At 42.2% G+C, this 15,965-nt stretch overlaps 2 protein-coding genes across 2 annotated transcripts; both read left to right on the forward strand.

The window, feature by feature from the left end:
• Nucleotides 1–6,006: 6,006 nt before the first annotated feature.
• Nucleotides 6,007–8,112, forward strand: LOC144531750 (tripartite motif-containing protein 16-like). Its single transcript, XM_078272022.1, has one exon. It carries the CDS (start codon nucleotides 6,206–6,208, stop codon nucleotides 7,886–7,888), a length of 1,683 nt encoding a protein of 560 aa, XP_078128148.1. The 5' UTR covers nucleotides 6,007–6,205; the 3' UTR covers nucleotides 7,889–8,112.
• A 2,442-nt stretch (nucleotides 8,113–10,554) lies between these two features.
• On the forward strand, nucleotides 10,555–13,763 carry LOC144531202 (tripartite motif-containing protein 16-like). Its single transcript, XM_078271205.1, has one exon. The coding sequence runs from the start codon at nucleotides 11,095–11,097 to the stop codon at nucleotides 12,775–12,777; it is 1,683 nt and encodes a 560-aa protein (XP_078127331.1). The 5' UTR covers nucleotides 10,555–11,094; the 3' UTR covers nucleotides 12,778–13,763.
• The last annotated feature ends 2,202 nt before the right edge of the window (nucleotides 13,764–15,965 follow it).

Genomic DNA, 15,965 nt, shown 5'->3' on the forward strand with positions numbered 1-15,965 from the left:
TGTTAATTAAAAAAAAAATTTAAAAAATAAATAAATAAACGGAAATGAAAAAAATCCAATCAGGCTTTAGTATGAACTCTCTCTGTCTGGAAGGAAGCTTGAGTTGATGGATGCAGGTGTTAACAGTAGATTGAGCCTCTCTGCATATTCAGTCCCAACAAACAGGGAGTGATGCAGAATAACAAAACATGAATGTTTATTTACAGATTGCCTTTTGCAGCTTTATATTGCAAGCAAAATAAAACACCTTAAAACAAATAGCTTTTGTTATTTGCTTGTTGGTTTTCACATTCTTAAAATGTATTTTTAGCATTAACAAGCAGTATAGAAGCACTTAAATAGTTTATAACAAACTGTAATGTTAGCACAAAAGTGTTTATTCATGTAGGCCATTCATCAACTACTATAACTCCCTGTACATTTATAGACACTTGGAATGTCCATATAGCTGCTTATTAATGCATTATAGTGTGCTATATGCTTTTTATTAAGTGTTTATAGACTGCTCATGAATGATAAATTCAATTGTTTTTCATAGAGGGTTTATACTGTGTGTGTGTGTGTGTGTGTGTGTGTGTGTGTGTGTATATATATATATATATATATATATATATATATATATATATATATAAACAAATTATGACTGTGAAACAGGATGAGGAAGATCTCCATGTGTACTGTAGATGTTTCCACAACAGATGAACCAGTTGGTTAATTAAACTCTACTATAAAATCAACTATTAGCCCGAGGTGTTAAATGTCTGATTCTTTCCACATATTTACATAATTAAGCACCAGTTATGCAAACACATCCTTTACATAAACCAAAGAACACACCTGCGTTATCAGCCAAGGAGTCCCTCAGCCCTGCCTGTTTGTGATAACTTGAGCATGATAAACGCCTCTGAGACTGTGTGACGAGAGGATGTATACTCTGATGTGATAGAATCACATTTGCAAATGATGCAGAAATGCTCCGGGGGTAAAACTGGAGTCGTGTTTGTACAGCGGTTAGTGAAGAGGACGGCTAAAGGCCTGCCTATGATACAGGAATCCCAAATACTGCACAGCACTAACGAGATAAAAGTGTAATTATAGAGATGAACAGTAGGCATGATCGTGAGGGTAAGTTATTACAACTCACTATTCGATACGCAAGATTTAAAGTTCACCATACGATTGTTTTACCAGAATGAGCTGCAGGCAAATGCACGGGCGTCAGTTCGGTTTGAAATGTGCTGGGGACAGAAACGCATTCGGAAGTGCATTTTCATAAGTGCTGGGTACAATGATGCATTTCATGGTTTGAAAGACGCTGTCTTGTAGCTTACTAATGTAAATGAATACAATTGTATACAAAAATGTGATGATATCCAACACGTTTTATGAAGAAGAAAGCTTTGACAAAGTAACAAGTTCCATTTGGCAAACACGTGCCACCCACCCCTTCCCCAACCTAGAACGTATCCCAATGTTACAGTTGTAGCAGGGTTGTGAACAGAGAAGCGTGTAGCCAGCGCAGCAGATCTGTCGCTCAAGAATTATATGTGTTATGAACTTTATTTAACTAACTAAATTGAGCTCAAGGTTTTCAACAAAAGTGGTGGGTACAAAATGACTCATGACGAAATCTGGTAGGTACGCGTCCCCACCGTCTCCACCGAAATCGACACCTATGGGCAAATGACTGAAACATATTCCTTTATTTATATAAACTGTGCAAAACAGATGTGTCCTCTTATCAAAAGTGACACTGAAATTTTATCTTAAAACACATTAACATTTTTTTAAATCCCACATAATAATTAATAATTAATAACTAGGCCGTTTAAAAATTGAATTTCGATTCATTCTTTTATCTCCACCGGTTGTAATCTTCACACACTCATATCCATTTCTTAACGATTCACAATGCATCGTTACGTGCCTATAAGTTATAACAAGCTGGGAGCCCAAACATAACAAATGTTTAAACAAGAGAAAATGTCAGGAGGGCTTCAGGCTTTATAAATCACCCTCATCTTAGAAGTCAATTTCTCTGTGCTTTTTAAGGCCCTGACACACCAACCAGACGGCCGACCGTCGGCAGAAAAGGCAGTCGGACTGATCAGTCGGGTCCCCGAGGTCCAAAAAATGCCTCAGAACACACTGAGGCGACGCCGACTTGAGCGTACGCTCTGCGCGTGCGTGAAACGTAATACGTCTCCATAGCAGCAGGCGGCGCTACTCTATATTGTCCCCCAAAAAATGAAAACCGGCAGCTGATAGGACGAACGCGTCACGTGGGTTTTTTTTCTCCGGAAATTCACAGCCAGACTGTCACGGCGGCTCGTTCAGAATACGATCTCATATTGGACTAAAATAGTTCACCAAAACGTGTTTCTGAAAACATTTTAAGCGAGAAATAGGCCGTGCAGCTGCTGAATCTGTCTTCATTTCAGATCGACAAAGGTCCGTTTAAAAGATTTTCGTCAGATTTTGAGCGGCTTATCCGCTCGCCATTTCCGGGCGAATCCCGACTGCCCTGTCTCCCGACTGAACATGTCGGGTCGGCCAAAATGAAGGCCGACGGCTCCTCGGACGGACGACGGCACAGAACACACCGAACAGACTCAAGTCACCGACCTCGCCAGACGGTCCGACGGCCGATTATCGGCTTGGTGTGTCTCCTCTATAAGAGTCTACAGCCATGCCTTGCTTTGAGCTAACTGAGCTAACTGAGCTAACTGAGCTAACATCAACATGCTGTCACGTTTTCAGGAAGTTACTGTACAGGTCTGGACCCAAATGCAGGGGGGGGGGGGAGGTAAAAGGGTCAGTTTTAATGAAATAATGACCAAAAATTCACTTACAATCCAAGGAAGCAGGCGAATATCCAAAAATCATAGGAAACCCAGAATACGAGAAAACAGAGCACTATAGGGACAGCCAGAACTTGAAACAAAGTAAGATGACAAACTTACACCGACACAGGGAGCACACAGACTAAATACACAAGGCAACAAGGGATGTAACTAGAGACAGGTGACATGAGGGCAGCTGAACAGGAGAAACACATCAGGGACTAATCAGACTCAACAGGAAGCAAAGCTAGACAGACACGTGAAACCAAAAACTACAAAATAATACAGAAAGTAGCGCTTGCAAACATACGTACATTTATATTAAAGCGTAACTCTCGCCAAAATGCAACCTAGGGTCGTCTTTTTGTGAATGTACCCGAGTCAAACTTTCGTTTAAAAGCATATTTAGGACAGAATCGCCACTTTTAAGATTTACCGTATTTTTGTTTTTCGGTCAAATGGCCTTTTGAATGGGAGTGCTAGGGGCACTTTTATGCTAGCATCAAAATAGCTATTTTTAAAACACTAAGAAGACTCGACACAACATGAGACTTTGCTCAAAGTATCACCAGGGGCTCTACACCTTAACGAAAGCATTGACAACATTGTTTGTGTACCCAGAGTTTACTAAAAAGAAAGGTTTTGAACAACTCACCATAGGTCTTGTTGTTTCTGGCCTCAGCCATATTATCAGTCAAAAACAATCGATTTCTGTCTTCGGGGCAGAAATAAGAGCTTTGAGACGGCCTTCACCGAGGAAGGACAGAACAACTTCCGGTTCAGTCGAGGACCGAGGAGCTATCAAATAAGGGGCATGAGATGCAGCCTATATAGTGAATGAAATTAACCGCGGAAAATTCAAACACCACTACAAAATGGCGAACACACTATATAGTGCACTATTTCTGTGATAGGGAACGGTTTCGCACACAGCTTCAGAATAGATCTATGAAAACAAAACAGAGATCACGAAACAGAAGAACACGGGAAAAAGATAACCATGGACAAGGAACGAGAATACAGAGACAGAAAGAACCAAATAATACTGGAAATAGCAAAACTGAAAACCACAAACAAGACAATGACAATGCCTGCATGTTGATGTTTAGCAGGTATAATACTTAACATCTTACTTTAGCATGTTAGCATGCTAACATGTACACTAAACACAGAGTACGGCTCTTGTTGATGGGGATATTACCTGCTTTGCAGGTATTTGGTCATAAACCTACGGAAGCCCTAAACGGTCATAAATTTAAGCATTGTTTAAATGCCTTTATCCCGAGATCACAAGTTGTATCCTGAGAAAACGAGCTTTGTTATTTGGAAATAATTAACTTGTTATCATGAGAAAACAAAAGAGTATTTCCTCTTATTACTTATAATATGTATCTGATCACTGACATTTATGTAAAATGCATTAAAACGGCCCAGATCGAGCTGATGGGGAATATTTGGAATATATTTAAAATAAAATTTAAAATTGTCTCTGTATTAAATAACTGAATTATATAGTTATTAAGATCGATGAGCTCATTTTCTCGGGATAACGGCATTTAAAAAACATTTGCATCCATGACAGTTTAGGGCTTCCGTAGGAAACCAAAGAATGGGGCAAACGGAAATGTTGAAATGATGGTGGCGATAGAAGAAAAGTTATGGAACCTCCAAAGTTAGTAGGAATCATCAGCTCAGAACCATGCATTAATGCATTAAGTAGATGTTAGTAGAGTAGAGATGTTAGTAGAGTAGTAGAGATATTTCATTGAATAAGTGAAAGAGGATCACCACAATCAGAAGGATTCCTCCTCTGGGGAAATGTTAATATCTGCAGCAAAATCCATAGCAATCCATCAATTAGTTGTCAAGATATTTCACTCTGAAACACAAAGATCACCCTCATGGTGGCGACAAAACTGGTGAAGTGATCGACCGACTGACATCGCCCTCCCTAAAGCCACTGTATGTCTTCATTGCTCAGAGAAGCAGCTGTTTTCAGCTCTGTGATGAAAATCCAGTTGGTTCTTTAATTGTTTATTCATCTTAAGAAGTAGGAACATTTTCTCAAGCATACAGAAACACCCCAATGTGACAACTGGACAATGTGGTAATGACTGCAGGCAAGATACAAATTAGGGAAGGACAAGAAAACCAGAGGAATAAAAGAGCAGAGGGAGAGGAAACCAGAGAAAAACAGGGAGGCATAGTTCATGACCACACATGCTGGGAGCTTAAGGTCAATGACGTGTTATGTGTGTGTGTTTGTTTGTTTGTTTTTGTTTGTGTGTGTGTGTGTGTGTGTGTGTGTGTGTGTGTGTGTGTGTGTGTGTGTGTTCTTGTTTAACTATATTCATGGGGTCCAAAAAACGGAATACAGTATACTTGTGGGGTCCGGACAGCTTTAATGGGGCCAAAATGCTGGACCCCACACGTTAAAGGTCTGTTTGAGGGTTAAGACTTGGTTTTAGGATTAGGGTTAGAATTAGGTTATGGTTAGGGTGAGGGTAAGGGTTAAGGTGAGGCATTTAGTTGTGATGGTTAAGGTTAGGGTAAGGGGCTAGGGAATGCATTATGTCAATGACGGGTCCCCACAAAGATAGTGAGACGCACTATGTGTGTGTGTGTGTGTGTGTGTGTTTTGCAGGGATGTCATAATCCATCAGCTTCAATGCCTGATGGTGGCATGACACAATTTAGTGGAGCGGTTTGGCCTCAGTGCTGAGTCTCGTGAGTGAGTGGTCGCCGTCTGAAAGGGCGCCGTGCAGCTAACCTCAAAGTCTCCCTGAGGACTACAGTATGTCAGTCTGACAGAAAGACACTGAAAAAAGAAAAAGAAGAGCTAAGGGAGAGGACAGAGATGGGAGAAAAAACATGATGGAAGGAATTCATAAAATAGAGAGACAAAATACAAGAATTAAAACTGGATTTATTTTTTTTTATCTCAGTCAGATGTAAGCCTGGAAGGAGATCATGCTTTCATGTGTGTGTGTGTGTGTGTGTGTGTGTGTGTGTGTGTGTGTGTGTGTGTGTGTGTGTGTGTGTGTGTGCGTGCGTGCGTGCGTGCATGCATGTGTGTGTGTGTTTGTAGGCTGCAGTGGCAGCAGTGTAGCAGGAAGTGATTTTGAAGCAAAGCTTGATAGCCCCTCCCTCCTCTTCATGCTCTCAAACACAGCGAGCTCCACTCTGTCCACGCATTTCCATTTTCCCTCTCCTTTAGATCTACAGTTTGCAGATGGGTGTAACATGGTGGTGAAGTGCCGGAGCTGACAGCCACAAACACATGCTGTTTTTAGATCAGAGCTCAAACTGGTTTCACATGTCAGGAAGTGAGAGTCAGACAGTCGTTGTCACTGAGAGGTGAAATGGCGCAGAAAGGAGTTCAGCTGGACTGGGAAACTTTCTCTTGTTCCATCTGTCTGGATCTACTGAAGGATCCGGTGACTATTCCCTGTGGACACACCTACTGCATGAACTGTATTAAAACTTTCTGGGATGAAGGGGATGAGAAGGAAATCCACAGCTGCCCTCAGTGCAGGCAGCGCTTCACACCGAGGCCTGTCCTGCTGAAAAACACCATGTTAGCAGTTTTAGTGGAGGAGCTGAAGAAGACTGGACTCCAAGCTGCTCCTGCTGATCACTGCTATGCTGCAGCTGAAGATGTGGCCTGTGATGTCTGCACTGGGAGAAAACTCAAAGCACACAAGTCCTGTCTGATCTGTCTGGTCTCTTACTGTGAGAAACACCTTCAGCCTCATTACGATGTAGCTCAGTTAAAGAAACACAAGCTGGTGGAGCCGTCCAAGAATCTTCAGGAGAACGTCTGCTCTCGTCACGATGAGGTGATGAAGATGTTCTGCCGTACTGATCAGCAGCTTATGTGTTATCTCTGCTCTGTGGATGAACATAAAGGCCACGACACAGTCTCAGCTGCAGCAGAGAGAGCTGAGAGGCAGAAAAAGATCGAGTGGAGTCGACAAAACATCCAGCAGAGAATCCAGGACAGAGAGAAAGATGTGAAGCTGCTTCAACAGCAGGCGGAGGCCATCAATCTCTCTGCTGATAAAGCAGTGGAGGACAGCGAGAAGATCTTCACCGAGCTGATCCGTCTCCTGGAGAAAAGAAGCTCTGATGTGAAGCAGCAGGTCAGATCCCGGCAGAAAAGTGAAGTGAGTCGAGTCAAAGAGCTTCAGGAGAAGCTGGAGCAGGAGATCACTGAGCTGAAGAGGAAAGACGCTGAGCTGAAGAAGCTCTCAGACACAGAGGATCACAACCAGTTTCTACACAACTACCCCTCACTGTCACCACTCAGCCAACCTACATCCAGCATCCATATCCGTCCTCTGAGCTGCTTTGAGGACGTGACAGCGGCCGTGTCAGAAGTCAGAGATAAACTACAGGACGTCCTGAGAGAGAAGAGGACAAATATCTCACTGACAGGGACTAAAGTGGATGTGTTACTGTCACAACCAGAACCAGAGCCCAAGACCAGAGCTGGATTCCTAAAATATTCACGTGAAATCACACTGGATCCAAACACAGCACACACACAGCTGTTATTATCTGAGGGGAACAGAAAAGCAAAATTCATGTTTAAACATCACTCTTATTCTAGTCACCCAGACAGATTCACTGACTTTAGTCAGGTCCTGAGTAGAGAGAGTCTTACTGGACGTTGTTACTGGGAGGTGGAGAGGAGCGGGAGAGGAGGAGGAGGAGTCTATGTAGCAGTCACATACAAGAATATCAGCAGAGCAGGGTGGTCGAAAGAATGTTTATTTGGACGAAATGACAAATCTTGGGCGTTAAATTGTTGCAACAACAGTTCTACATTTTGGTGCAACAAAGTCCAAACTCCCGTCTCAGCTCCTCTGTCCTCCAGAGTAGGAGTGTACCTGGATCACAGTGCAGGTATTCTGTCCTTCTACAGCGTCTCTGACAACATGACTCTCCTCCACAGAGTCCAGACCACATTCACTCAGCCGCTCTATGCCGGATTTTGGATTATAAATCCTGAAGACTCTGCTGAGTTGTGTAAACTGAAATAGACAGAAGTAATTTTAGGGTTAAATTATGTGTTTTAACTTTTTAGTCTCCATGTTTGTTGCAGAGAGCTGGTTGTTGTGGAGTTTCTTAAATGTTGTTATCATAATCATGAATAATTCCTCATTGAGTGGATGAAGTGAATCTGTTGATGAAATCATTGAACAAGAGTCATTGAACAGACTTTCCTGATGGGATGTGTGAACAAACGGAAGCTTTACATGATGAATAAACTAACATGAACAAAGTCTTTTCTTCCTGTCTTCATTCCAGGGTTTCATACAAAGCTGACGGAGAAAATGTGAAACTGATATGAGAGTATAACTGAGGCCCTTCTCCTCCTGAAACACCACAAAGTACAGTGGTCATGTTTAGAGTCAGTCAGTCTCTGTCCTTTCAACTTTCCTCACTAAAACTGCTCCGTCACAGAGAAATGAGCAGAGTTTTCTATCACTTGTTGCTTTTTTACAGCCAACATTTTCTTTCTGCACCGAGTCAATAAATATTACACAGACTTAAAAAATATAAAATAATGAAATAGTATGAAATAATTTGGTCAATCCCAACGTTAGAATCGGATTAATGCCAGCGGGAGCAAAACAAGTGAAGGTGCTCTAATAAGGTTATTGCAGTTGACACATTTCACCACTAGAGGTCAGTACAGGCTTTAACTTGAAGTATTTTCAGTGGTGTCTGCTGATTTAATCTTTGATGCAAAAGTTAGAATACTGGGAATAAAAGATACTAAAACATCCTGAAAATCACAGCGCTTGTATTTACAGTACATAGTAAAAGAAAATGCCAATAATCTTGGCAAAGGTTAAAGGTGCAATAGGTAAGTCTTATAAAACTAACTTTCTGTCATATTTGCTGAAACTGACCCTATGTTCCAGTAGAACTACATGAAGCAGGTCATTTAAAAAGAAATCCAGCTCCTCTGGCTCCACCTACAGCCTGTAGTGAGATTTGCAAAAATCCACCGCTCCCTGTTCAGATGCACCAATCAGGGCCAGGGGGTGTCGTCTAACTGTTCAGATGCACCAATCAGGGCCAGGGGGGGGTGTCTAACTGCGTGTCAATCACTGCTCATGCACACACATTCATTCTCCCTTGTGGGGGGAGGGGCTTAGGAGACCGTTTTGGGCTTTAGCGGAAAGGGGGGAGGGACTGAGAAGTTGTTGATGTTCAAATTGTTTGGCTAAGTCCTGGATCTTCACAATCCTACCTACGGCACCTTTAAAGTGTATAAAAAGGTTTTCTTTCATATTTTTACAACATAAAACAAACTGTTGCGTCTTATAAACTCATGAAAGCATTCAGATTTAGATGTGGGATTTAGAACGGCAACAAATACCTTATTTGAATTATATGTTTAGCCTTAATGTTTTTAACATTAAAATAGAACTTTTACACACAAAAAAAGCAGTGACTAATATATGTATTTTGTGTACTGGGTTTGAATTTTGGTAAACAATATAAAGTTTGATTAAACTCTAAACATGAACACTGTACTTTGTGGTGTTTCAGGAGGAAAAGGGCCTCAGTTATACTCTCATATCAGTTTCACATTTTCTCCGTCAGCTTTGTATGAAACCCTGGAATGAAGACAGGAAGAAAAGACTTTGTTGATGTTAGTTTATTCATCATGTAAAGCTTCAGTTTGTTCACACATCCCATCAGTAAAGTCTGTTCAATGACTCTTGTTCAATGATTTCATGTACAGACTTCATCCACACAATCACTTTGTTTGACCAGAATCTCAACATTTAGTCCGCCAAACACATAAACAAATATAAATATAGATTTCTTTACAAATGTCCACAAAGAAAACAAAGTCTGTGGGATAAAGGAGGTCTGCTACTAAACATTGCAGTTTTATTCCTGGAAGAGGAGCGTTTTGAGCGAGATACAGATTGTAAAAAGTAGGAGATACTGTGTGTTTTGCAACGCCCATACTACCATTAGACTCAGTGTGTCCCACTCCCAACACATAGTATGTCCCTCATTAAGCAGACGGGGTAACGGGGCTACTGTGGGCCGTAGCCAACGCCCAAAACACAAACTGTCAACTCTAGCAGAACTGTGTCCACACTTTTGACTTTTTGGCTAACGTTCTATAAAATATCTGTTTAAATACGAATATAATAAATATCATGACCAAATGGAGTGGTTGGTTGTTGTTCAGATTTAATATAAGTTGGCGACTTTTGTTTCTAAAAAATGGCAACGAAGAGAAGAAGGTATTTGTTTAACCGATGTTGCTATTCTGGTATCTGGTCCTTTTGTCATAAGTAATAGTGTCTTGTAAGCCCGTTTGGCTGGCCTGGGCATACGTTGTGTTAGCATGACACAATAATACAATTAATAATTCATTCATAAATAATCTCGTAATGTTCTCACGCTGAAGCTACAGGGACCACCAACGAGGAATCTACAGCGGTTGCAAAAACCGAACTATACATGCGTTTTTTAGTGGATACCAACTCAGTCAGATTTTGAGAAAACAAGACGGTATATTATATCGAGCGGTAGGTGGCGGTAAAGGTGCGCCCGGCTACACCATAGACTACAACCATGGATGAGAACGGCTAGCAACCTTCTTACTGTCTATGCTAGCAACCCACCCATTGGCTGCAATTTGAATTTACCAATAAACGGAAGAAGAGTCATTTCCGGTCTTTGGCTAACGGCTGTACGTTATTTATGATTAACCCAAAGTAGTAAGACGCACCTGACCTCACAAGTGAGTTCTTAATGTAACGTTACAAGGTGTACATGTGAGTATACTCACGGAAATATCCGAATTGACACACACTGAGAGTTATAACTGCGGCGCTTAGTAGTGCACACACGGCGGTGCCTCCCTTGTTTGTTATTATGGTGATGTGCTAGTGTGCAGCTGCGGACGTTTCTCCTCGCACGGACACACAGAAGAGACTTCCTCACGATTTGGTGTAACGTTAGGTTATGATAGGTGTATGATAAGTAGATATAGCGCCGTGGAGACCTGGCATTGTATGGTCTACATTGTAGAACAAAGTATCAGTGTGGAATCTTAGTAGCTACGTTATCGTTAGCTAATAGCTAATCGGCTATCTCGGAGCTCCGGCTAACTGTTAGCGCTCTCCACCTGTAGCACCAGACACGTTACATGTGCACAAGCTGACTGGCCGCATTCACTGCAGAAACAGTTAGGAGCTCAGGAGGTGAAATGGCGCAGAAAGGAGTTGAGCTGGACCGAGAAACTTTCTCTTGTTCCATCTGTCTGGATCTACTGAAGGATCCGGTGACTACTCCCTGCGGACACAGCTACTGCATGAACTGTATTAAAAGCCACTGGGATGTAGAGGATCACAAGAAAATCTACAGCTGCCCTCAGTGCAGGCAGCGCTTCACACCGAGGCCTGTCCTGCTGAAAAACACCATGTTGGCAGTTTTAGTGGAGGAGCTGAAGAAGACTGGACTCCAAGCTGCTCCTGCTGATCACTGCTATGCTGCAGCTGAAGATGTGGCCTGTGATGTCTGCACTGGGAGAAAACTCAAAGCACACAAGTCCTGTCTGATCTGTCTGGTCTCTTACTGTGAGAAACACCTTCAGCCTCATTACGATGTAGCTCAGTTAAAGAAACACAAGCTGGTGGAGCCGTCCAAGAATCTTCAGGAGAACGTCTGCTCTCGTCATGATGAGGTGATGAAGATGTTCTGCCGTACTGATCAGCAGCTTATGTGTTATCTCTGCTCTGTGGAGGAACATAAAGGCCACGACACAGTCTCAGCTGCAGCAGAGAGAGCTGAGAGGCAGAAAAAGATCGAGTGGAGTCGACAAAACATCCAGCAGAGAATCCAGGACAGAGAGAAAGATGTGAAGCTGCTTCAACAGCAGGCGGAGGCCATCAATCTCTCTGCTGATAAAGCAGTGGAGGACAGCGAGAAGATCTTCACCGAGCTGATCCGTCTCCTGGAGAAAAGAAGCTCTGATGTGAAGCAGCAGGTCAGATCCCGGCAGAAAAGTGAAGTGAGTCGAGTCAAAGAGCTTCAGGAGAAGCTGGAGCAGGAGATCACTGAGCTGAAGAGGAAAGACGCTGAGCTGAAGAAGCTCTCAGACACAGAGGATCACAACCAGTTTCTACACAACGACCCCTCACTGTCACCACTCAGCCAATCTAAATCCAGCATCCATATCCGTCCTCTGAGTTGCTTTGAGGACGTGACAGCGGCCGTGTCAGAAGTCAGAGATAAACTACAGGACGTCCTGAGAGAGAAGCAGACAAACCTCTCACTGACAGGGACTAAAGTGTATGTTTTGCCACAACCAGAGCCCAAGACCAGAGCTGGATTCTTAAAATATTCACGTGAAATCAGACTGGATCCAAACACAGCAAACACACAGCTGTTATTATCTGAGGGGAACAGAAAAGCAACATACATGTATCATCAACAGTCTTATTCTAGTCACGCAGACAGATTCACTGAATTTAGTCAGGTGCTGAGTAGAGAGAGTCTGACTGGACGTTGTTACTGGGAGGTGAAGAGGAGAGGTGGGGGAGTTTCTGTAGCAGTCGCATACAAGAATATCAGCAGAACAGGGGGGTCGAATGAATCTGTATTTGGACGAAATGACAAATCTTGGGCGTTGGATTGTTTCCAAAACAGTTCTACATTTTGGTGTGACAAAGTCCACACTCCCATCTCACGTCCTCTGTCCTCCAGAGTAGGAGTGTACCTGGATCACAGTGCAGGTATTCTGTCCTTCTACAGCGTCTCTGACAACATGACTCTCCTCCGCAGAGTCCAGACCACATTCACTCAGCCGCTCTATGCCGGACTTCGGTTTTATGACTACTTTCCTTTCTCTTCTCCTGGAGCCACTGCTGAGCTGTGTAAACTGAAATAGACAGAAGTCATTTAAGGGATTTAACTCCTTCAACTTATTTTATCTCCATGCTTGTTGCCGAGAGCAGATTGTTGTGGCGTTTCTTCACTGCACAGAGGTCAGCGGCCCATCAAACATTATGGGCTGTACTAGGGGTATGTCCCAGTTCCTTAAATTGCATCCACATTATTTTCACTTGCTTCCCTTCCTCGCGTCTTAGCCTGCCCCACCAAGGAAGCATGGGAGAGCCGCGAGGAGAGAGGAAACGAGGTAATGTGTTTATAGAGGGATGAGCTATCCTTTCCTCTGAAGCGTCACGTGAATACGTCAGCTGTATGTGTGGAGTTGTCAACGGGTTTCAGCTTCTGGGAAGGCTGCTCTCTTATTTCCTCGCTCATAGCTCCTCAGAGATCCATCCTCGCTCCTCAATCCTCGGCAGGAATGAGAGCTCTGAGACGGCAGGGCCAGTAGGAATTGCGGTTCGAGGAGATATCAAATAAGAGACTTGGGAAGCAGACGGCGTATCTCCAGATGTGTCTGTGTACATGTTTGAGTTTCACTCTTGCCAGGAGCAGGTGGAGATTAGGCTGGTATAAATAGTGTGCGGGGGGCAATTGGGTAGTGAGGAATAAGGAGGTGGATGTAGGAGTCAGGAGACGGATTGGTGGTAGTGTGAGAGCATCTGGTGGACGGATGGGAAATGACAAGTCTGAAGAGTTCCTATGGGAATGCATGTTGTACTGACTGCTACTTATACTGAAGTAAAAGACCTGAGTACTTCTTCCTCCACTGCCAGGAACACACTACACACGTTCTATAGCTAGAAACCCCTGTATGTCACAGGTATTGTTTTATCCATGATAATAAACTTAACCGAAGTTGGGGCTTCTACAAAACATGAAACTGCTTCAACACAGTCCTCAGTCCTCCCACTGCAAGATCATGTACAAATAATGGACATGTGATATAGATAAACATAATAAATGGTTCTTTGTTGTTAAATAGTCTTGATCGTGGCATTATTCCTCTGTGTTCTCGCTCTTCTTGCTCAATGTGGTTAAGCTCTGAGCTCAGGTCAGGATTTTTTCATTGCTTCAAGTATTTCTTCTGTCATCTTGACGTGACTTTGTAGGCTCACATGGAGTCGATTTTAAGAGGCGGCCAAATTGATTAGAACAGCAAGGGTTAAAGTCAGTTGTCAGCGCAAACTTAAACACTATTTTTAACCCTCATGTTGTCTTTGAGTTAAATTTGACCCGTTTTGTTTTCATGTGAACCTCTTTCTTAAACAAACATGTTCCATTTCAGATTATTCCTTTTGTTTTTAATGAACTAATGGAATACTTATTAGGGCTGTAAAACGATTAATTTTTTAATTGCAATTAATCGCCAAATTTCTATAGTTAATCACATGTTTTATCACATGAATAAAATTCTATTATTTTGCATTTCAGAACTGTTTTTAAATACATATTAACAATGGAAAGCCATTCATACCAGTGGATCTTGATTGGGAATCAAATGAATGCAAAGAAAGTTACTTTATGAACTTGACTTTAAGATTTGTAATTATTTATTTACTGTAAACAAAAGAAATGTGTAAATCTGTCAATGCACAATTCCTTCAAGTCCCTAACCTAACTGAGATGTAACACTTTGCTTATACAGTACAAACAAAATGGTCCAAAAACCAGATGCCACAGCAGGACATTTGTAACCTTTACGTTTTTCTAATAAGGAATGTAACAATTCTCCTGGACAGAAAAGGGGCTGGACAATGTCCTAAATGACAAAAACAGTCAAAGAAATGATACAAACAACACAGTCCTAAAACCATATGCTGATATACATAGTCAACATAGTGTGCAGTAACTCCTAAATAATTTGGTTACTCACTGACGTCCAGTGATCACCGGTTAATGAGACAGCGTTTGCACTCTGCAGCAGTTCCAGTTGGGCTGCTTTCTCCGTGTCGTACAGGCTGTGTATGCGTGAAACTACTGTCCCCCTCGACAACTTTCTAAAAGTAAACTTTCCATTCAGAAGCTTAATCCATTTCGGCGTCTCGCGCTCACCATCCACTCAAAACGTAACGTTAGCCTACTACTCTTTGGCCGGCTCTCAAGCCTAAACAAGTGCGTGTGGCGTGTCTGTTGTTTTGTTTCCGGTCTAGCTAGATCCGGTGTGGTGGTGTAGTTTTTCTAACGTTACTAGTTGTTGCAACAGCATGTGGAAAAAAAACCTACAAAGTTTGCTAGGCCAAAAAGAACGTTAATCTCGCGATTAAAAAATTGACGCCGTTAAAATGGGTTTGCGTTAACACAACGAAGGCTGTCACTTGAATGGCGTTTTGAGCTAACGTTAGCAACCAAACAATCATAGATAGCTAAAAACGTTTGCCGTAAACCGTTTAAATATGGAAAATACACGCATCCAGCGGTATTTCCTGCAGCACCGGAGCAATCCCGAAGTGGAACGTGAAGGATATAGACTACCTTTGAAACAACAGGAGACATTTAACTCTCATATACAAATATGTAAATCACACAAACAAAGACACCGTCTTAATGAGGCGGGAGCCGCCATTTATTGTTATTGAGGAAGTTAACATGGTTAACTGCATTGAAAGTCATACAATGAACCTCTTAAGCTTTGTGAGAGGTCCCTTCCTTTGTCACAGAGAGAAAGCTGTAGGAATATACATACAGTATATCTTATTGGCAAGTAGATATGTTTTAGTAAGTACATTCTCCTCTACCAGGTACTCATGTACAATATACATGTTAAAAAATATAGTTTGTGTGCGATCACCGTTTCCTTCCTTTTTTGGTTCAGGATGAAAGGAATCACATTTAAGTGTTAAAGGTTCTTGAATGGCGGTGGAACTGATGAGCACAGTTTATTTTTTTATTTTTTTTTAATAGCTATCACATACACTTAGGCATATGCATAGAAGGCACGTCTATGCATCTAAAATTGCTTACATGATAAGAAATGGAGAGCAGTTTTATCATCTGGGAAGAAAAACAAAAGAAAGTATCCAAGAACATATGGCTGCTAGACAGACACACACACACACACACACACACACACACACACACACACACACACACACACACACACACACACACACACACACACACACACACACACACACACACACACACACACACACACACACACACACACACACACACACACACACACGA

Source organism: Sander vitreus, chromosome 16 (assembly GCF_031162955.1).
Source record: "Sander vitreus isolate 19-12246 chromosome 16, sanVit1, whole genome shotgun sequence".
Taxonomy (NCBI): Eukaryota; Metazoa; Chordata; class Actinopteri; order Perciformes; family Percidae; genus Sander; species Sander vitreus.

Excerpts from the sequence above, each read along its gene's own strand:
- LOC144531750 (XM_078272022.1), top strand. The coding sequence starts at position 6,206 with ATGGCGCAGAAAGGAGTTCAGCTGGACTGGGAAACTTTCTCTTGTTCC.
- LOC144531202 (XM_078271205.1), top strand. The coding sequence starts at position 11,095 with ATGGCGCAGAAAGGAGTTGAGCTGGACCGAGAAACTTTCTCTTGTTCC.